At 29.6% G+C, this 23,412-nt stretch overlaps 2 protein-coding genes across 2 annotated transcripts; one reads left to right on the forward strand and one right to left on the reverse strand.

Moving 5' to 3' along the window:
- Positions 1-217: 217 nt before the first annotated feature.
- Positions 218-22,955, reverse strand: LOC111632266 (peptidyl-prolyl cis-trans isomerase-like 1). The gene is made up of 5 exons (XM_023376661.1): positions 22,877-22,955; positions 6,499-6,570; positions 4,040-4,194; positions 2,019-2,087; positions 218-1,947 (listed from the first exon to the last, which is right to left on the reverse strand). The coding sequence occupies exons 2-5, from the start codon at positions 6,552-6,554 to the stop codon at positions 1,724-1,726; spliced, it is 504 nt and encodes a 167-aa protein (XP_023232429.1). The 5' UTR covers positions 6,555-6,570; positions 22,877-22,955; the 3' UTR covers positions 218-1,723.
- LOC111632256 lies at positions 7,054-15,825 on the forward strand. Its single transcript, XM_023376646.1, has 8 exons — positions 7,054-7,588; positions 9,593-9,662; positions 9,723-9,866; positions 9,950-10,336; positions 12,652-12,761; positions 15,165-15,474; positions 15,548-15,616; positions 15,710-15,825. The coding sequence occupies exons 1-8, from the start codon at positions 7,271-7,273 to the stop codon at positions 15,823-15,825; spliced, it is 1,524 nt and encodes a 507-aa protein (XP_023232414.1). The 5' UTR covers positions 7,054-7,270.
- Positions 22,956-23,412: the final 457 nt, after the last annotated feature.

Genomic DNA, 23,412 nt, shown 5'->3' on the forward strand with positions numbered 1-23,412 from the left:
TAGAATGGAACTTCAGGGTGGACATAGGCTGTATATTATTCCATTAAACATTCATATAAATTAAAAGATATCATCTAGGTTANCCCCCCTATAATTACGGTCCCTATAATTACGATTCCTATAAAACTACGAAAAAATATACGTATTTTGGAAATGTTGAGTCGGATTAGTGTAGAATCGATTAATTTTATGAAAGAAAACCTTTCAATCAGCCGTAGTCTGTAAACTTGACACGTGTCGAGCTGTGATTGGAACGACTTGTAAGAAATCGGATTCCTAATAAATTGGAACGTATCTATATCTTATAGGGGGGTCGACTGTAGAAGTGTTTTAGATTACTGACTGGTTATTTTATAAACTACACAAAGGTAATTAAATCTTTTTCTAAGTGCTTTGCTCCGTTTAGAAAGGTATGATGGACAATTTGAAAACAAACTGAGCACTGTATTCTTAGTATGTCAATTTTATAAGGAACATTGATGATTTCTTTTCCATCTTTATATACTCTCCAAGGACAAAGAATTTGATGCAGATCAAAACGTTTTTCACAAGAATCGTAGCATTCAGTGTTGTTGATCTGCATGCAGTATTGCTCGTTTCCATTTTTTAATCAATTACAAATCTTTTAGTGCCAAAATACATTTACTATTTATTTCTTTGGGTAATAATTGCCTTTGCAATTATGCACACATCATTTTAAATGACATAATTTTGTAAGAATTTCTTAAAAACATTGTCAAACAAGGCATTAGTAAATGGCAAATGATACAAAATGGAATTCATGATAAGATTAACAAGCTTTAGCCAGTAAAACAATAGGGGTGGTATCACCTGTATTCTTACACCATGGTTCGAAACTATATCATCTAGCTCCAGCACTTAGCATCTTATTCACCTGGCTATTGCCACTCTGGGACATGAAACTTCAGACTTATAAGCTAAACACTAAATTTTCAAAGGCCTAATTTTTGTAAATGCTTGAGAAGTGGGTCCTATTATTTGGCTGTATGCTCACCAAGTTTCATTTGAATCGAAGACCCGAACATCTGACCATCCCCTTGTTAGCAATAGGATTCATTTTTGAATAACTTTTTAATGAATAACTCCTAATAACACATTTGATCACAAGGTTTAAACAGTATTTCACAGGTTCTGCCATGTCAAAATTTCTGTTTTAGTCTACCGAAAAAAAAAAAAAGTGAAAGAGTCATCCCAAAAAATTCCCCAAAATTTCTGTCCATAAAAAAATTCCAATCTGGAAATGCTGGGTGGCATTGCACAAAACTGCCTTCAGTTCTTGACGTCACTTCCTACCTTTCTTCACAAACTTGCCACGTGACATCATGAAATTGCTAATGTGGGTGCACGAGACTCCCATTGTATGGAACTCGATATTTTGCTGTTTTTCCTGAAGTGTGATTTGTGATTCAATCTGATGCTAAATGTGAAACAAGTGGACTAGGATTTTATAGCCACTTTAATAAAAATATTGCCATGTGGCAATTTTGGTGCTATGCAGTGCAACCCTTGAAATATATCAAGATATGAATTTATTAGCTAATAATAATAAAAAATTAAACTATAATTTCCAATAAAGGCACAACTATTGAATTGTTTCTGTTGTATAAATGTTTATAAAGCTTAATTCTTACTCATTTTCTAGTATGGAATCTTTATTTATATTGTTAGATATAAATAAAGAAATAATTTTATTTGAAAACAGTTATTTTGACCTTATAACAGCTCTAGTAATTTTAACATCTTCTAAAGGACGATCACTACTATCAGTTGCAATCATTCCCATTCTTTGAACAACCTGCATTCCATTAGAAACTCTTCCGAATATCGCATGCTTTCCGTCAAGCCATTGTGTTGGTGCCAGCGTGATAAAAAATTGGCTTCCATTTGTGTTTGGACCTGCATTTGCCATTGATATAACTCCTGCACCTTAAAAAAAAAATGAAGATATTGTAAGACAATAAATAACAATACTAATTGTATTGACTAGATATATTTACCTGTATGCTTTAAATCTGGATGAATTTCATCATCAAAATATTTACCATAAATAGATGTTCCTCCCCTACCTATCAAACATTCAACTTTGTTAATTTTATTTGAAAATTTTAAAAATGTCAAAATGTGCAGTAAAATATTTTTTAAAAGAATAATAATAATAATACAAAATAATATTTTATTATTTATGTAAATTCAGAAATAATATAAAACTTATTGTTACAAGTAGAAATTATTAAAATATTCAAAGAATCATTTCATTAAACAAACAGATTAGTCAGCACACAGAGATTGCACTTGGTCAATATTAACTGTGCTTATTTTAGGAAAGACAACAGAAAGACAAAGAAAATCTATAAGAAAAAACATCAATCAAACTGCCAAAAGGATGACCCAAAGGATTGAAGAAAGACAGTCAAGGACAGAAGTGAATGAAAGTGGTATTTATGGCCAAGAACCAGAGAGATTCATAATGCTGAAGAATATTGAAAGCTGTCAAAAGATAAACGATAGAGTTTATGATGTGGTGTCAGTTCTATTATCAATTGTTATTGTTACTTTTTATTAAGAGGAAATCATGTGTTTCATAAATATAAAAGTGTGAGACATAAAATTTATCATTATCGAATATTTCAAAGATAGTGAAAACCTGATGTCGCAATATGACACGTTTCTGAATGTATGTAGTGATTATACAGAAAAATAGTATAGTATAATATATGTAAAAACATTTTGCAATAAATATATTTTTAAAATTATCTTTAGAACGTTTTTTTTATACCAAATGGATCTTACTTTCTAGACACTCTTTATACAAATATATGAAGTACTTTAAAGAAAAATTAACTTGTGAACACTAAGTTTTTGCTCTATGGAGAACTTATCATACACTATTCATGTTATCAGAGTAATCACACAGAAGTAGGTAGACACAGGTTTATTATGACAATAGTATGTATTTTGAACAGATTGTCTGGCCTTCTTCAGCCATATTTGTTACAATTTGGTGGGTATACAGGTGTCTACAAAAATACACATGGGTTTTTGTATTTGTGTTTATGATTAAAATAATACAAATAACATACATAAAAGAAACATTCTATTTATTTTGTTGCTGATGCATGGATGACTTCATTTTCGGAATTTTTCACAGTCATTATATTGTTTTTCGTACAAATAGCAACCAGAGATTAAAATTGTTGCTAATGAAATTAATTGTGAAGTAAATACTATGGTAAATGAATGTAATACAAAGTTATAAACAAGATTACAGTTAAAAAAGAAAGAACTGTTTTAAGAAAGGTTACATATGTTTTTGCTGACAGTTAGCTTGTATAAGCAATGTTCTCTACTACAGAAGTGATGCTACTATAGGGTGTTATCAGAATGTTTCTTAGTGCTCATAGTTTCATATTGTAATGTAAGGACAAAAAGCAATTCATCAACCAAAGAATTAACTATTTTGGAAATGCTAAATGCAACAAAAAACTTTTTTGAATTCCTAAATTACATTAGAAACATTATGGTATATATTTTTAAGATTATAAATATATACCATAAACTCATTTGAAGAGATCAGTTCTTATATATATAAGAACTGATCTCTTCAAATGAGTTATATATATATGAAACAATCTTCTTAGTTTTGTACTTAATATCCAACAAAATATGTCTATGTGCCATAAATCCAAAGTAGAGTTTATTGATAAGATATTATATAAATGTCAAACATTTATTTCTATTGTTTACAGATATACTCAGATTTGTCTATTTTGTTCTTAAGAAAAAGATTGGTACATATGTATACAGGTTATTTATTTAATTAATTCCAATTTACATGAATACACTACTGTAGAATTCCAAAGGTCTGGAATCAACTTTCAAAAATATTAAATACAATAGGAAAATACTGGACTTAGATATAATTACCAGTTATAATGTATTTAAAAGAAGAAAATTAGTATTTATTAAAACATTTTAAAACAGAATAATTATAAACAAAATTTACACAATTTTTATTTACCTGTGCCAGTTGGATCACCACCTTGAATCATAAAATCAGGAATGATCCTATGAAATTTTACTCCATTATAATAGCCTCTCTTTGCAAGTTCTGCAAAATTTCTACAAGTATTTGGAGCATGTTTCCAATATAATTCAATAACTATTTCTCCCATTCTAGAATTAAAAATATATATAATTGAGAAGCATTTTAATTATTAAATTTAAAAAATAAATATAATACAAAAAATGTAAAGACTAATTCAATCTCTTATATACAATTAAAGATAAAATAAAACAGAATATAGAAAATTTTTAAAATAAAATCTGATTATAAAACCAAATCAAAGGCAAAGCAATTATAAAAGAATTATATTATGCGCTAATACATTAAAACACATATTTGCTATCTTATTGTCAATAATACTTTTAATTTTACTCTTACCAATTTATTTCTTATGATTAAATTAATTACAAAACCTAATAAGTATCAGTGCAAGATCTTAAAAGAAACAAACCTAAATCATATTACTAATAAAATAATCAAGCAGGATTTATCATTGGGTTACTGTAATTAAGTATACAGTATAATTGTAATCACATGCTTAATTAGCCAAAATGTAACCCAATAATAAAGTTAGCTTGATTATATATCAGTATAAGAATTACTTTTCAGGATTACAATTATTATGATAAGCAACTCTTGGAATTCAAAAATTCAAATAAACCAGCAATGAGTTACTCAACTTTCCCAGCAACATTTAAAATTTTGATGGTGCTATCTGTTAAAAATATCATATTTTACCGTAAGTAACAGATATGTATTACATCAATGGTGGGGTTTTCTTTATATTCTTTTAAAAGGTCAATTTTTCAAAGAAAATATTTCCTCAAAAAATTGAGAGAGTAGGGATGAGTTTTATAAAAAAAAATTGTAAATGCTAATAACCAGTAAAATAACCATTAAGTCTAACCATACTGGAGGTAAATACAACCCCCACTGTCTCCTCATCCCTCAACCTTTAACCATTTAATAGCATCAATCCCTGTAATAAACAAACCTTCATGCAAAATTTCAGTAATTTGACAAAAAACACAGGAATTATTAATTATTATTAAATACAGTAAAACTTCTCTAACTCAAACATCTGTAACTCATTCCATTAGTTACAGTGAACATTTTGCTGAAAGGCGCTACACAAACTGTTTAAAACGAAAAAAAAAAAAGTATATCAAAGATTCTTTATATTCGCGTTTTTCATGAACTATAGAGAGTGCCACATTTTTACAAAATGGCTACTTTATCTGGGTCGCTTGTAATTAGTAATGTAAAATTAATCATATATTACTGTCCGATATAATGATATTTGTTGCCTGTAGCTGTTTATCGAGAAATTTTATAGGAGAACAATTATTGTTAGCGGGACACGTCATTATGTGGTATCGAAACAAATGAGTGTTAAAAAACATCAGCTTTGACATTGTCCCATCAGGGCCAGATTTACAAGTAAAAAGCCTCAACTTTCTAGGAACCTCAAACATTTGTACAAAAAAAAATTGATGTCAGATTTTGTAATAAGCATTTTTTTACAAACTGACAAAATATACTTCACTGTTTATTCTGTGTAGTATTTCATTAATTTTTTTCTAAGAATTAACATATGATCTTTAAAAAATTGATGAAACCAATTTTAAAAAAAAATTTTTTAATGGAATGGGTATAAAAATTTAATTAAATTCAGTTATAAAACAGAAGACTAGTGAAACATCATGTCCTTTTCTTCCAATATCCGTATTGAATCAGAGTCATAGTCTGATTTAATTCTTTTCCTTTTATGATTGTGAAGGGTTGGTAAGGGGCCTTAAAAAGTTCAGCTTAGGGCTTCGAAATGCTTAAATCCGACCCTGTGTCCTATACAAAATGACTGGCATTTTAAACTTTAACAAAATATGTTTTAAAATTGACAGCATAACTTGTTCGTGTAAAGCTGGACAATCGGGAAACTGCCAATTCTGAACAGTTTAATCCAATCTTTCAGAATTCAGAGCTCATAAATGTAACCGATCAATTTCCGAATAATCATCTGTTTTTCCCGTTTTTCGAGTGGGAACAGACGAAAACTTATATTAGGCTCTCGTAAGGCTTTAAAATTGCAATTTGGAATCAACAGTAAGCGTTGCTTTTTCTATCGCTTTTCGTCTTTACTGCTGATAACAGACAAGAATGAATCAAACGACCCAGATAGAATAGTTTTGTTTTTAAACATCAGAGGGCGAGCATCCGGTGAAAAATGAGAATAATGCAAGATACAAATATATTCAGAATTGGTATTTTTCAGTCTATTGTTTTCTAACTGGAAGTGTTTTCCTGCTCCCTGGAGCTTCAAGTTAGAGTAGTTTTACTGTAGTTTCATATTATAGATTGCAATAAAAGTTTTAAAATAATGAAAATGCAAATTAATTACATATTTAATTACTCACGTTGTTTCTAAAACCACATGAGGAGGCTGCCATGATTTATCCGGAATTGCCGCCATTTCGACGATAATACACCTAGTGGTTAAAATAGGAACTAATCACTTTAGATTTTATTATTTTTTTTCCGCGACCATCGACATCATTTTAGATATAACTTAAGAGTAATTAATTTCTTAATTAAGATATCTAAACCGTTTTGATTTGATATATAATCATAATTTTATATAAAGATATTTTATTGCGTGACTCATGGCATAAAATTAAGTTAAAAATATTCATTTTCGTTCCACAAAATCCGCTTTAAATTTTAAGCATAAAAATATTCCCCCTTCAAACATATAAACCATAAAAAAATATTAAATCATAATAAATAAATTATGATTATACTGTACTACATTTAAATATTCAGTTGCACTTGATAAACTACAAGATTTACATTAATATTCTTGAGGAGAAAGTAAACGATCAAAGAAATGAATGAGTGCACTTGGCACTATACAAAATATCTATATTAAACAATAAATTAATAAAAACGCTTAATAATTAATCGAATCGCCAATTTGGTTAAAGAAAGTATTGTTCATATACTTTCAATCTTGTTACTATATATTATGCAGGTACTTACTCCACCCTCTAGCATGACGATCCCACGCCCGTAACTCTTATTAAGTGCGACATTGGGAGAAACTACACATTTCCTCCTCATGGCATCGATTAGCTTGTCCTCATTTTACTCTCCCTAATACGTGCTCTTGTTAACAAATCAGTAACAAGCATGCTTTTTCTACAGTTGGTGCTTCTCAGCGTGTTGTTGTCATCAGATGCGGCAATATCCGTACGAAGCAGATATGCTTTTTCTACCTATCGCGAGGGAAAATTTCTGAAGACCAGAAATATCTTGGCAGAACATCGAGGTTTTACCATGGTTCAATGTTTGATATCTTGTATTAAAACTCCGAAATGTATGTCATTTAATTTTGGCAAGAATATCTGTCAGATCTTGGGCACTCATCTTTGTGAAAGGGCTGGAAAACGTTTGACACCTTCAGAAGGATTTTCTTATTATGATGTTGCGACTGTTGACCAAACTGAGGTAGGTGTTTACATTCACTGATGTTATTTACTTTCAATTTTTGCGTTTTACAGTGTCGCTTTTATGAATTTAATATTAAAGATAAACAAATCTGGTTGGAATTTAATTCTCTACGTTAAGAAACGCACGGAACATAGTAACAGTATAAAATAATAATCATAAACAGAAGTTACCTAATCTCATTTCGGATTAAAAATAATTCGAATTAAGGAGCATATTTAAGATCTATATATACAGTTATTATTGGAAAATATGCCTAACAAACTGGAAACGGCATAGAAACAAAATGGCAGCTGAATGACTTATAATTGACCACGTTTTTGGCAATCAAGAGAAAGAAGGGAGGTGGGAAGACAGCGTACAAACAAAATGGCAGACAAATGACTGCCAAAAACTTGGTCAATTATAAATCAAGAGAAAGAAGGGGCGTGGAAAACCCAATAAGTGGAATGACCTTTAAAGCCGAGACTAGCAAAATTGCTTAATCCTTGAATGATCCACGAAGGACATGCCGGATGGCCGAGCAGTTAAGATTGCAGCTACTACTTGGGGGGACCCGGATCGAAAACTCCAGGAATTTTTCGGGGGTGATCTGTTTGGATAAGTCGGCTCCCGTCCTTCATCACTTTGCCCCCCCGTTGTGAGACTGGCCGAACCCTTAATAGCCTTGCTTAAAAAGTCCTCTTAGTCGAAAAGATAAAAAATAAGTCAAATACATTACATATAATCAGCCATTTTAAAACAATAAGCAGTTCTATAGGTCTTTTACCGTTGTAATTATCGGCAAAACATTTTTTTCATTCGTAAAAATCAAATTATATATTAGAAATGTTCCACTTTCCACGCTTAACGAGTTACGAAATTGTTTGTTTTTTGTTTCTTGGTATATTGTGATCAATAACGATCAATCTGATTAAGGTATACAGTAACAGTAAATCAATTTTTAATCATGAAAATAGTTTTTTCACAGAAAAATAGCCTACTTTTGTAAGTGGAAATGCGATGTTATACTTTGTACAAGTACATTACTGGCTAAAATTGAAATCTTAAAACATTTTTTGTCGCCCATTGTCTAATATGTTTTTCATTAACAAACTAAAAGGGTGACGGTAGAGTGATTCTGTCAGTGTTCATGAATTAGTAATTTCGAAATATTTAGAAGTTCTGAGCACGTTTATCTAATTTCTCACACGTATTCTTATTTGTCAAAATTTGAGTTATTTACGATAGGATTATTATAAAATGTGATAAAATTATTTAAATATAAACTTTGTTCGAAAAGTCGCAATACATTATTATACTAAATGTCATTCAGAATTAGTAGAGAGATTATAGTATGACTTTTTAATGATTAATCTTATCAAAATTAAATTTTAAAAATACAGCTAAAATTAGACAAATCTTAATAATTCCTAAACTGTTTCCATCTTGTGGGAACTAAGAATAGGGTGATATATGTCCTAATTTGTCCAGGACTGTCCCAATTATTCCTGACCCTCAAAAAAAATAATAATAATAAATAATAAAATTTTAAATACAATAATTTTATACGTCTTCTAATACAATATAACCAATTTATAGGGCAATGAGTGAATAATTTCTTTAAAAATAATATAAATTAAGCCATTTTTTTACTCTTAAAAACTGTTCCAGTTTTAACTTTAAACAATATAAGGGCCTTTTAATTACACTCATCGTGGGTTCGACCAGACTCACGGTAGAGCGGCAAGTGGTGAAAGACGGGGCCCCATATATCCGGAAGGAACCACTCCGGAAAAATTCCCCGAATTTTTCCTCCAGAGCGATAAGCTGGTGCCCCAACTACATTGCTAATTATCACAATATCACGTATTGAATTTCACACTCACGAGTAATAATTAAAGATTTTCGTAGTTTTTAAAATTATTTATGAGTTAAAATTAATTACAAAACGGTTGCTAATGATATATCAAAATTCTAATATAGCACTCAATTATATTTTAATAATTATCTTCTATTCTACAGGAAGATGGCATTCTTTGGAATACGCCTTACTGTTATCAAGATAGTTTATGTTCCAGACGTTGCGAAGCAAGTTAGTATTTATATTATTTTAATAAATTTTAAGTGTATGCTGGAAATTTCTTTTTTGCAGTTATTCCCATGAAGACACTAAATAAAAGCTGCGAAAAAAGTATTGATTGTCAACTTGTATCCGGAGAGTTATCCTTGTGCAGAGACGGAATATGTAAATGTGAAGATGGTTACTGGATTAAGAATCCTATCGTTTGCGATCCAGGTTAAAAACTTTTAATGTATATTAAATTAAAACCTTATCCGATAGATCTCAATATTTAAAATCTTTTTACCATTTTGTTTTAGTATCTCATCCAGATTACATCCGCTTTGGCACAAGGTATTTCAGGATTTCTTCCGATCATTTAACTTTCGAAAATTCCGTAGAACAATGCAAAAAAGAAAATGGTACCCTGGTTAAAATAGAAGATGCGGCTACTTACAACTTCTTGCTGAAAATTATGAAACAAAAGAAGATAAAAAGTGCGTGGGTTGGATTGAGCGATAAAGTCGAAGAAGGTACTTGGGTTTGGACGGACGGAACCGAATTAGGAAGCATACATTTTTGGGCCGAGAACGAACCAAATAATTTGCATGGAAATGAAAACTGTGTGGAAATAACCTCCGTTATAAAGTATAAATGGAACGATGCCGATTGTAATCTCGAAAATGCTTATTTTTGTCAATTTAACGGTGAAAATTAGAAGTGTATCTAACAACCCGCATATCACCTAATTCGAGAAAGTACACAAAATAATATATAATAGTTAAATTATTGTTAATGTTTATAAAATAAAAATTATATTGGCATATTAATTTAAACATATTTATTTGATCAATTATTAATGCAAATATTTAGAGTAATTAAGTACAGTACATACAATTCGGAAATGTATTCGAATACATGGATATAATTTCTAGATAATTTTTTAAATACAGTAAACACTCGTAACTCGGACTAATAGAGGTAAAGGTTGTCCGAATTAGTGAGGTGTTTTCTTCGATGTGGAAAACGCGTTGGCACAGTACACTAATTTATGACGAGCAGCTCTATACAGAAGTTTTACTGACCTTTAATGGGCTGTACTGCTGAAATTATTAAAGGAAATGACCTCAAAAAATGTCCTAACAGTATACAGCAATGAACACTTCAGTAACTTACTGCATACGGTAATATAATACAAGATATCTAAATAAGGTCTATAATTTTTCTATTGTCAAGAAATTTTAAATTACCGTACAATTTCTCGAAAAAATTTGTCCTGGTTATCGAATTTATTTTTATTATTAATTTAATAAAATCTTTCATTCGCATAACTTAACGAGCAAGATAATCCAATTTTAAGCCAAGGAGACGTTCACTAATTAAGTATAGTTTTGAGCCACTTGTAAACAGGAGAGAGAGGGGTCACAACGATGTACTTTTGGCAAAACCCCCTTTAATTAAAAGTACAATTCTTTGTGGACCTCCGACATTTGAAAAAGTTCTGCAAATATTTTCTGGTAGTTTATTCCATGTTTAGTACGTAGACTTACACGAACAAATTGTAAAAAAAAAAGTCTACATAGACAATGTCTCAGTCCATCTCCCTCCCCATCGTGTACAATGAGGTATTTTTCTCTCCCCCTCAAACTGTACACGTAATTAATGGACGGTCCACAACACTATAAATTCTAGATTTATCTAGAACAAATTTCTATTTAATTAAATATTTTAAGTAACTTTTTACAGATTTTTAAATGTAAAATACTAATTATTAGTAGATAAAGTATGAAATATCGATGTAGAAAGCCGTAAAATTCCCGAAACGAAGAACTTAGCATATTATATAATAAAATTAGATAATTTATAATTATAAAGGAATTTTATTGTTTAGCATATCTCATTATAGAGCGATTCGCATCGTTAAGCTGGAATGTTAGTGGTCGTGTCGCGCTTAAAATAACTCTACTTTTCTGACTATTCAAAATACATTTTAAGAGATTCAAATGACATTAACGTTTAATTTCTACGAGAAAATATTTTAATGGAAATATTAAAATATCAGGTTTCTTAACAATAAACTGTTCTTCTATTAAATACTTCTCATTATTACATTCTTAAAGCATTATAATTAATAAGTACTGCTAACTAATAATCTACTTAAAAGGTTTCTGTTTAGTTATGTAAAGAATATGCACATATAAAAGTCGCCCTACTTGCATAAATAATTAAACTCGAATATTTAAGACAAAGAATTTTATAAATTTTATCATCAGATAAACTATAAAAACTGAGTTGGATGACTCAACATGTAAACAAGCGTTAAAATTTACGATTTATTTATTTATTTTCAAGTTTCTGTCTGCCCCGAGGCACTAATAGGGCCCTTTTTATGAGATCCTTCATGAATGGGGCCCGACATGTCTGAAAACAGGCCATGTTTAAATCTCACGTAATCTTTTTATATTCGTAGAATTTAAATAGAATATTTAAATGTAGAACCATTAACCTTCATTATTTGTAGTTAGAGAGAAATACACGACATTAAATGTCTCAAATTTACATGTTCAACTCCATAGACACTGCTACATTTTATTCAACGACACACTAGTAATAGGCATTCATCATTCTGTAATAATAATGTCCATTAATTACATGTTTAAAGGGGGTCACGAAAAATGGTACCATTATACACGATGGGAGAGAGGGAATTGAGACATTGCCTATTGTAACCAACAGGGAGGAGAAGAATTAGATGTGGCTCAAGCTGTGCACGTAATTAATGGACGGTTCGTGTATTTCAGTAATAATCTAATATACTAAATAATCAGTCGATTTTTAATCAAAATAGCAAATTACATATATTATTATAATGAGAAGTATTTTATGTTTTTAAGTTAATGGCACCATGTAGAAAACTCAATACATGCTCATATAGAAAAAAAACTAATAAAAAATAAAACAATTTTGATTTAAATTAAAGAAAGCACTTATATAATCAGATTATGACACAATTTTCAATCAGGCAATAGAATACGTCCAGATTTTCCAGATGAAGAAATTGGCAATTTAGATAATGAACTATACAGCATCGATGCAAGAAGTAAGAAAAGTAATCGGAATATTTCTACACTTGTAAGCACAATGTGCTAATGGCGAGAAACCATGTGAAAAGATGCAATGGAATGGATCAAATCGCACCAATAACCATCGCAACTTTTTCTTTTAGAAGAATTGGAGTTATTTTTGGTGATTATTTAGTTATTGTTACCAATTATTATTATTAGATATAAGTAATTTATAACAACGAAATGTTTTAAATTTATTTTTTTAAGCTTTAAGAAATAAAACAAAATACTGTAAAAATATAAATCAATTATACTACATATGAATTTAAATTTTGATTCAGAGAAATTATTATAAAGTAAAATATTAAATTATTTAAGGAAAAACTGATTAAAAGAAGTGGTAATATGTTTGTATAGAAGTGTATTATATATATCAATAAAAGTGTATAGAAATGTAATTTATAAAACATTCTTTTAGTATATTTTTTTATCATCATCAATTTAAGAATTAAGATTTCAGAACAATAAATTTATATTGTTTTTTCTTTTTTAATAATTTATGCAGACTATAAATATAGTTTCCTTTTTATTTTTTCATTTCAAATACTGTATTCCAACAAAAGTTTTTAAAGTCTCTTGAATACTTGAAGAAATGATGATAATTATTGCAAAATTATAATATAAACTTGAATGATTTAGCTCTCACCTTTAAAAAGGGAAAGGGGAGAAACTAAAAATTCCTATAAATATACAAAACACCATGTACATTTTATACATAAAAGTAATGTATATGTACAGTACATAAAACAATAAATATTAATATTTGTAAAAGCAGTTATTTATATAAAGTTTGTTGAACAAAATTAATAGATAAAAAATTTATTGTAATAGAGTAAGCAAATATTGAAAAAGCATATATCTTGTATAGTATAATAGAACTTATTCAACTAATAGCCTTTTTATCTTGTAATCAATATTTATCATTTAATTAGTAGTAATTAGTCAACAGAAAACAAAACTTTACTCTCTGAAAGTTGAGATTGATAAAGATAGAAAATCTCAAATCATTTAACCATTTTTTAATCATAAGAAGCCACATCTGTACAAAGAATGATTTCCATATTAGCAATCATTTATTGAAAAATAACTTTCTGTAATCACATTTTGATAGATCAAGAATTTTGAACCGAAAATGACACACACTCATAAGAAGACCACTAGCTGTGGATAATCTACAATTCAATCTTATTAATATTCTAGAAATTGAACAATTTAAATAAACTATTTTAAAAAATTCACTTTCCCTGCTTTAGGTGCTTAGAAACAGAAGCGATAAATTCCAGACCTCTTAAACAGCAAATAAAACGCGTTGCGATTGATTTTCACCCTAGAATGAGCTAAGCGTATAAAATCATTGCCAAGAAGGACAAAGTTGATCTTACGTACTACAAACGCGACCCTTCGATATATAAACTTCTGGCTAATACCAAAGATAAATGCAGCGTAGCCAGAAAACCCGGGATATATTTGGTTCCGCTAGACAACAACAGATTTAATCCGATTAAAAACTTAATATACATAGGCTCAACCAACAGATCACTTTCAGAAAGGATAGCCGAGCATAAATACGATATACACAATAATAAGTTTAATACCATCCTAGCCGAATGTAACGGCCAACTGGGAAGATGTTAAGATTTTAATTCCAATGCTTGATAGTTATAAACTTAGAACAATAGAAACACTAGAAATCTTTGAAAATTCCCTGAAAGAAAAAATTGTATTAACAGCAGAGATGCCGACTCGCTCTCCACCGCTTGGAAATCACTCCTCGATAACCCCTTAAATAAATAAGACTAATCCATCCTCTCATCGAATTCGTCGCAAACTTGTTTACATTTTTCTCAATTTATCTAGTTATTTAATCTTATTTTACAGTAATACCCCGACTTACGCGAACCCGGAGTTACGCGATTTTCAAATCTTGTCGATTCGTCTTTTGTTTGAGCGCCACGCAATCCTCGATTACTCACTCCCCCCACACTATTGTTCAACTTACATGTTCGGATGTGTCGCGCGGAATCCACACATAGCTACAATTTATTTCGTGTTATTTATTTCTGTGTTTGTTATATCTACGGAGACTCGAGAGACTCTACTACAGGGGTGACCAACCTTTTGCATACCATGCGCCAATTTTTTGATAGACGAGTTCAGATGCGCAGTGGCGTACCGTGGGTGTTAGCCGCCCGGGGCGGAGAAAAATTTCGGCCACCCTTTAATCAGGTATTTCAATTTAAAAGATCAAAATTCAGTTGTGTGAAAAAAAAAATAAAAAATGCGGTGGTGGTGTAGTTACCCGTACAAAATAGTCCCATTTGACATTAGTGGCATACACGATTGCGAATGTATCGTGAATCGTAGAAGCAAAAAAAAAATTAGGAGGTTTAGTGATAAGTGTTTCTTATAGAGAGTTCGAAAAGCTCCTTTCGGAGCTCAGCGCGATAAGACGACGACACGAAAATTTAAAAAGAGAATTACAAAACTTGATGATCCGTCACCAAGAATTGTGGACTTTCGTAAATCAGTTCAACACGAAATTCAAATTGGTTCTCGTGATTCTTTATTTCGGAATAATTTGGGGAACGAGCTTTTTGTATTACGCGTACTTGTACCTTGTTATGCACGAGCTTGTAAGAATTTGGTTCTTCCTGGCAATGATTCTGATGTCTTTCGTCTGCATTATATACAGTTGTTTGCTATGCTGCGTAGCTTTTACGGTATTTATATATTTATTTATTATATTTTAAAACTTTTTTATATTTTTGATTAAATTGATTTCTAATTTTCTAGATGCAAAATGCATTTCAGGATATTCGGCAATTTGCAACGTGCGATTTGGAACTGCAAAAGAAGCTAAAAGTACGCTTTTATAGTGATTTTGTTATTATTATTATTATTATAAGTTAGGTTTGTTTTAATAAATTTAATATTGAATATAAATTTTTTTGTTAGGTATTGGATTTCATGAAAAGATTTGGGAAAGTCCCCATGTGTCTCTCGATTGGAGGTTTCTTCTACGTCGACAAGAGGATCCCTTTCAAGGAAATTATTTTCACTTCGCTATTTAATTATTATAGGANTGAAAAATGCTCAATCTTTAAATTCAAGCATCATTCGTAAACGTCACAGTATTATCGCTGAGATGGAAACAATGTTAAAATTATGGTGTAATAATCGAGTAAATGTGAAAAATTGTAAAATAATATAGGCCTAATTTGTTATACATATGTATTATCTAAGATTTTATTAAACATTTTTTTAATTATTGTTTTCTTTAGTCTCCGGCCCCAATTAAAAATTATTTATATGTACAGTATTTATATGCGAAATTATACCCCGACTTACGCGGTTACCGCTCGGTCCCACCTATCGCGTAAGTTCGGGGTATTACTGTATTCTTGTAGCAATAGTCCATTCACATATCTATTTTGTTAATTTTTTTCAATTTTGTATGTCTTTTAATCTTCCGTTTAAAACAACGACGTCATAGGAAATAGGAAACTTTCTATAAAGAATAACACCTTTCGAATTTTTGTTAAGTGACAATGCTATAGAACCTGAAAACGTTTGTTCTCTCAACAAACTGCTAGAAAATGTGTAAAAAGGTTTTATGAAACTTATTTTTGACAAAAAGCATGGGAGTCATTAAGCTTTAAAGAGGGTTAACAAAATGTTAACCCTCTTTGAAGCTTAATGACCGTGCCATCCACACAAACATACTAACAATCATACATACTGATGAAACCCTCAAATTTTTTTTTTCATTTCTTGAATGCAAATGCAAAAATATAAAAATCTGGGAGGTCATCTTTTGACCTGTTGCCATACTTTCCCTGTTATATATTGTTATATATAACAGATCCAGGAAAGTAAAAAGTAAACTTAATTGAACCTTTTCTAATTATTGCAAAATATAAATGCAAATATCAAGAAATGTTTTAAATATTTGTATTTATTATTTAATATATTTCTAAATTTTTCTTTTTAAGTTTTTTCTAGCTATTTCTAAAAGATTTTTTTTTTACAGCTGGGTTCTGTCACACAAATAGAAGTATCTTTGTTTTATGATTACTCTCATTTTAAAAATCTTTGTTGTTTACTCTAGTGCTCAAATTGAATGTTTATTCTCAGTTTAAATATGTTTAACTGATTCTTAAACAGATTTAATTTTTAAAAATTAATCATAACACCTAATCAATGTTAAATGTGCAGACAAATTTTGCATCTTAAATTTATTTAATATTGAATTTCTAATATCAAATAAAACTGCCATAAAAATTTTATTGGTAAATTTTAATATTACATAAGCCATAAGATTACAGCCAATGCTAAAAAAAATTAATGATTTAACTTCTGCATTTTATAATTTACAATACTTTGGCAATTTAAATTACATTTTATTCATAATTCTAAAATGAATTATATTTTCAATGAGTGTGTTACTTCATAATAAAACATTCATCATCTTAATACCAAATATATTTTCTGCAATTAAAATAGAAATATAAAATATATTTAATTATGTTATTCCATTATTTTTTAAATCATACTAAATTTTTATTTTTATATAATAGAATAAATTTACTTAATATTAAAAGCAAATTTAACCACACAACTGTCTATTGGTAAAACAGAAAAGGTTTATTTTTGCAAGTACAATCCTGGAAAAAAGTTTGAGACCAGGTTCATAAATTCATATTTTACAACATTCTAAAATACTATAGACTATGTAACCTAATTCATTTTCATTTTCTCTTTAAATAATTAAAAATACATTTGTCCAATTGGAGGTTTATAACAGGTCAGTCCATAAGTTCGTGCGCATTTTTATCTACAAAAAAAGCAACAAAAAATTTTAATTAAATCTTATTTCAATCTATAATGTATTCACCATTATTTTGTACAATTTCTTCCCATCTTGATGGTAGCTTTTTAATCCCGTCTTTGTAAAATGATTTCGGTTTTGAATCAAAATATTCAGAAATAGCCTTTTTTACATTGTTCTCATCCTCAAAAGTTTTTCCTTTTAAAAAATTCTGCAAACTCCGAAAAAGATGATAATCACTGGGAGCAATATCTGGCAAATATGGTGGATGAGGTAAAATTTCCCAGTTGAAGCTTTGGAGTTGAGCAGTTGACGTTGTTGTCAGTTAGCTATTGACAGTTCATGTGGTATCCATTTTCCTAGCTTTGAAACTTTTCCGATTTGTTGTAGATGTCTATGAACAGTTCCATGGGATGAATTTAAACGTTCCGCAATTTCATCAACTGTTAAAGATGGTTCTGCTTCAACTAGTGCAGAGAGAGCATCATCATCAAAGTCAACGGGTCTTCCAGTACGAGCCTTATCCTCCACACTAAAATCATTATTTCTAAATCTTTCAAACCACTTCTGCGCAGTCCTTACACTAATTACAGTTTGATTATGAACAGTATTTAATTTTTTGGCTGCATTTGTAGCATTCTCACCACTTAAAAATAAAAAGTATAAAACATGTCTCTTATATTCATCTGTTACTTCCATTTTAACGAAAATAAACAACTGAAATGTTCCCAATTCTGAACAGTATTATATGAATGAGATCCAATTTAACACTTCAGTGTAAAAAGTATCACATTAGACTGCATTTTTAACAGCAAAACAAGGTCATAAAATACACAAGAACTTATGGACTGACCTAATAAATATTGATCAATTGTTGTAAAAATAAAAATTTGGCCTAAACAGCATAACAGTAATTTTAAGATATACAGAAATTATGAAATTAAAGAAAATGAATGTATTAAAGTTTATTCCATTATGCTGAAAAATAATGTGAATAATAAAGACTAATATATACTAATCATATTAAATTTAATACTTTATAATTCAGTGTATCTTACTCTGTGCATAACTTTTAATTTCAATAAATTTAAATAACCAATGAGTAATTATTTATTGTGACAATCATATTTTTAAAATTTATTTAATTTAAAATATATGCTCTCCTCCTCAAATTAGTATTGTCATGCTCCTGTACATCATACTTTTCCTGTTAGTAATATAGTCATGCCAGTCATCTATCTAACTCCTGATGGGAAAATTTTTTAATTGAAATAACATGGCTTCTGGTTTGCATTGGGAGTTTGTATTTTGTTAATCGGGCCTCCTGCCCCTAATCTTTCCATATCTGGTCCCAGCTTTTATTTATCTAACTCCGTTCTTGAGATTAAGGACAGACAGACAAACAGAAGTTGGAATTATAAATTCTCACTAGGTCTTTTATGTTTACAATTTTTCAAATTGCAGCCCAATGAAAATATTAATAAGTACAGTGGGTGATCGGTTAACATACATAATCCGTTCCAAGACTTTGTTCACTATCCGAATTGTTCGTTAACCGATTACCAATTTACCATAGGTTTGTATAGGAATTTGATTAATTCGTTCTGGAGACCCCAAAAAATAAAAAAATATATACTTTCTTACTACATTCATTTATATGTAATAATAAAAATACATATATATGAAGTCTTGCATTTTTATTAGTTATGTTTTTTTGTTTATGGGGGTTAAAGAATCTGTCTAATGTCGATTGCTTCTCTCTCTTCTTAAGGATTTTCAGAAGTAATTACAGTAATAGCATTGTAATTGTAGAGATCCCCAAGCCTATTAATCTCAACCTGGTTTGTATGCCATTCTAAGACCATTGATCTGACATCCCCCATATCTTCAAAAGATCCTTTAATTAATAGCAGATATCGGCATTAATCCTCTTTTTGATAATAAAACATATCTCGCCGAGTTTCTTGGTGTTCTTCATTCAAGAGTTCTTGGCATTCTTCTGTCGTCAGATCCATTTCAGGTTCTATTATAAGCTCTTTAATGTTCTTTATTTCTCAGAAGTGATTTTTGTTACTCCTTTAGCTGCTTGAGTCTTCTTGATTATACTGTATTTTTTTTTTAGATAAGATTGAACTGCACCCTACTGTAGATTTGTTCAAGCCATACTGCCCAGCAACATCAGACATCTCACGAATACTATAAAAGAATTGTTTCTGTCAGAAAAATAAAAGACTGGAATTACAAGGGAGAGTTTCAAAGTTCGGAGGAATACTATCTGACCAGTATAATCCGGGTTGAGCGTAGATGTCAACGTCTCCAATGCTCTGAAAAGTTTCAAATTGTTGCCTGAAGACAAGGGGAAATCAATCAGTATTTGCTATTTTCATTGCTTCTTTTTTTTATATTTGTTCAGTGAAGTGTTCGTTATCTGAACATGTGTTCGTTGTCCGATCATAAAAATCTTTCACGAAAGTGTTCATTAACCGATCACCCAAGGTATTAAAAAATATTTTTTAAATGTTTGCAAAAATTCCCAATCTGTTATGAGAGTAATATTAATTAGATGTTATTAGTGATACAATATTTAATAATAATAAAGGAAAATTTGAAATTTATTACTTGTGTAAATTTCATGCAAACAAAAAAAAAATTTTTATCTGAAATATACATCATCACACAAATAGGATGTGATGACAGAGCTGTGCAAATTTTTGGATCGTGACTTTTACTTTCCTGTGTTATATAAATAACAACATGGGGAAGTATTGGAATCATGTGATATTTGAGTTTTTTTGTAAATTAGAAATTTTGAGACCCCTTGATTCCCAAAAATATAAAAAATTTAAGTGGACATGTGCATCTTTTTCATTTAATCTCTCAGGTTGGAGAAAAGATTAAGAAGCAAAATTTGGTACAGTAATCTGGATACAAAGGGTTTCAATGCTATTTAATTTTGATGGATAAAGGTTAAATGGATGAAGAGATATGGGGGAGTCAGGTATCATACCTTGAGTTTAATCAAACTTAAAATTTTACTTATGGGCAATTACAATTTTTTAAAAACTCATCTCTACTATCAAAATTAAGCATTTTGCCTTTTTGTAATAATTAATGATATAAAAGTTACTTTAAATAAAACCTCATAACAGATGGTGCCACACACAATTTTAACTTTGTGCTATGTCTTAGTTTCTTAAACAAATATTTATAACAGGAAAGGTATGAAACTCATTACTGGACAGTCTTTATCATATAAAAATAAAATGCTGAAGACCTAAAAAGATATTTAATTTCATTTAGAATTAACTATACATTTTTGATTATAATGCTATATTAATGTGATTTATTTGGAATGATACAATTACAATGAAGTCTTGCTAATCTGATTAATGCTCAGAAATTGGCAAGTAGTTCAGATTTGTGGAATTATATATAAAGAACAGGTAGTGGAAAAGAATAACTACAGACAAGAGCTTATACTTGAAAAAAATTTTTATACTGTATTTGAGACCAATAGTTATGTTATAATGTATAGTACATATTAATTTTACAAATCTGTCATATTTTTAAAAATAGATCTAAAATTTCTTTTGGCTGGATCATTTAGAATTTGTAGAAATACAATACCTAACCCTTTGAAAAATAATATTGTTAAAAAAACAGGATCACTTGAAGACTAATAGCTTTAACTTGCTAGCATATCCAACAAACAATAAGTATGAAAAGTTTAATGCATATTTTGGATTATTGTTCTCCTTGTGAATAAGTGATAAGACGACATCCCATTTGATATTGCACACATCATGTAAATGTTTCATTCACACAGTAGATTAGCCTCTAAAAAAGGTCAAAGTAATTAGCCACCAGTGTTCCTATTTTTAGCATTATTATTTTATTGCGTTTTTACAAAATTTAAGCAATTATACTCCTTTTGTTTTGCAATTCTTTAACTGGAACATTTGGTGACAAAATAAACAATTGGTTTGTATTAAGCAGAGTTCAGATTAAATATGCAATTCCTTTTATTTTCATTAGTCCAAAAATAATTTTTTTTATTAATAAAAAGCAGTTATTTATCTAAAAATTCTGCCATAGAATTTAATTGTAGAGTTAAATACAGTCGCCCCCCCTATAATGTGCATTCCTATAACGGAAATTCCTATAACATAGCGAAAAAATTGCAGCAACATTCGTTTAAAGGAGCTCCTAAAACGTCATCGCTGACTCGTTTCGCAACAAGATTGACAGAATCTGGACCAATAGTGGATGAGCAGCCAAACTACTTTCCTCCGCCACGCTACAGAGCGGCTAAATTAAGTTTGCTATCGTCTGTACAGTATTATATATAAATTATATATAAATTAGGTACTGTACATATAATTATATATTAACTTATTGTAACTTTATTATAATTAAATATATAATTTCCGCCGTCTAGCATGGCGCCATGCTACAGAGATTTTAGGCAATAAGTTGAGTTTATTATCGTCTGTACAGTATGTAAATTAGGTACCGTAAGTCTAATACAGCACTAATTTTATACATTTCTTGTGAAAGAAACACTTCTTATTCAACGTCCATAATAATTATTTATATTAATGATGTCTCCAAAAGTCAAGTTATTTTTCTGCGAAAAATTCATTATCAGAAATCACGGCCATCGTTTCGTGTGCTGTTCCGCAACGAAAACAAGCTTTGAGCAATGGCAAACGGTACACACTCGGTAAGTAATCCTATAATTTTTTGTTTATAGCATAGTTTATACAGATTATTCCCAAAAAATTATACGTGTTTTGGAAATGTTGAGTGGAATTAGTCTAGAATCGGTTAATTTTATAGAAGAAAACCTTTCAAACAGCCTTAGTCTGTAAACTTCCCACCTATTGGGCTGCGATTGGCTCATGTATTTAATCATTCCTACAACGTAAAATTCGATTAACGTGGAACGTATCTAAGCGTTATAGGGGGGTCTACTGTATTGTGATGTTATAACAAAAACTGCTTAATTCTATACGAGTTTACTGATTTGGACAAATTTCTTAATCATTAAATAATTTGATTCTGTAAACCTGGTTTTTAGATAATTAAATTTTTCAGTAAAACAAAAGATATGTAAGTAAAAATACAGTCATCATGTCTGCTAATTTCAACAAAACAGATATGAAAGTTAATAATCAATAAGCCTTATATTTACAAAAATAAACTGGCTCAAAAGCATAAGAATTGAGTTACTTTTTTAAAAATTTCACTAACAAATTTTAACTATAAACTAAATAATATGACAAAATAGTTACCACTGTTTTTATGAATTTTCTGAAGTTTTCGATCTTTTCTCTACAATTTCTTGAATTCTTCTTTTCTTATATGTTTTATCTTTAAATATAAAAGATTATTATAATTAGTTTTTGGTCTAATATTAAATCCACTTACACAAACTTTTTAATATTAGATAAAAAAAAAAATCATCAAATGATACATTTCATAATCTTTTGATGAATGAACTGTCAATCACTTGATAACACAACACAAGAGTTGAAGATATGAGAATTATCTTTCCATGAGTCAGTTGGTAACTATATAATCATTTCATACTAGTGACAATCTAACAGCTGTCAGATAACCTTCATTCACCTATTCTGCTACTACTATACACATCCAATAAACATTGATAACTTCACTTCAACATTCAATATTTTGATTACTTCAACCTTACTTTAATTCTATACAGTCCTGTAGTCATGAATAAATCATTGGAAGCTAGCTGGACAAACTGAAAAAAATTGTGATTGGTATTTTTCTTTTTTCAGCTAGCATTAGACCTATGGTTTAA

Source organism: Centruroides sculpturatus, unplaced genomic scaffold (genome assembly GCF_000671375.1).
Source record: "Centruroides sculpturatus isolate CEXI.00-Female unplaced genomic scaffold, Cexi_2.0 scaffold821, whole genome shotgun sequence".
NCBI lineage: Eukaryota > Metazoa > Arthropoda > Arachnida > Scorpiones > Buthidae > Centruroides > Centruroides sculpturatus.

Coding starts and splice junctions, on each gene's coding strand:
- LOC111632266 (XM_023376661.1), bottom strand. CDS start 6,554: ATGGCGGCAATTCCGGATAAATCATGGCAGCCTCCTCATGTGGTTTTA. Junction 4,195..6,498: donor CATGTGGTTTTAGAAACAAC/GTGAGTAATTAA, acceptor TTTTAATTCTAG/AATGGGAGAAATAGTTATTG. Junction 1,948..2,018: donor TCCAGATTTAAAGCATACAG/GTAAATATATCT, acceptor TTTTTTTTTAAG/GTGCAGGAGTTATATCAATG.
- LOC111632256 (XM_023376646.1), top strand. CDS start 7,271: ATGCTTTTTCTACAGTTGGTGCTTCTCAGCGTGTTGTTGTCATCAGAT. Junction 9,663..9,722: donor TTCCAGACGTTGCGAAGCAA/GTTAGTATTTAT, acceptor TCTTTTTTGCAG/TTATTCCCATGAAGACACTA. Junction 12,762..15,164: donor ATCGGAATATTTCTACACTT/GTAAGCACAATG, acceptor TGTTTCTTATAG/AGAGTTCGAAAAGCTCCTTT.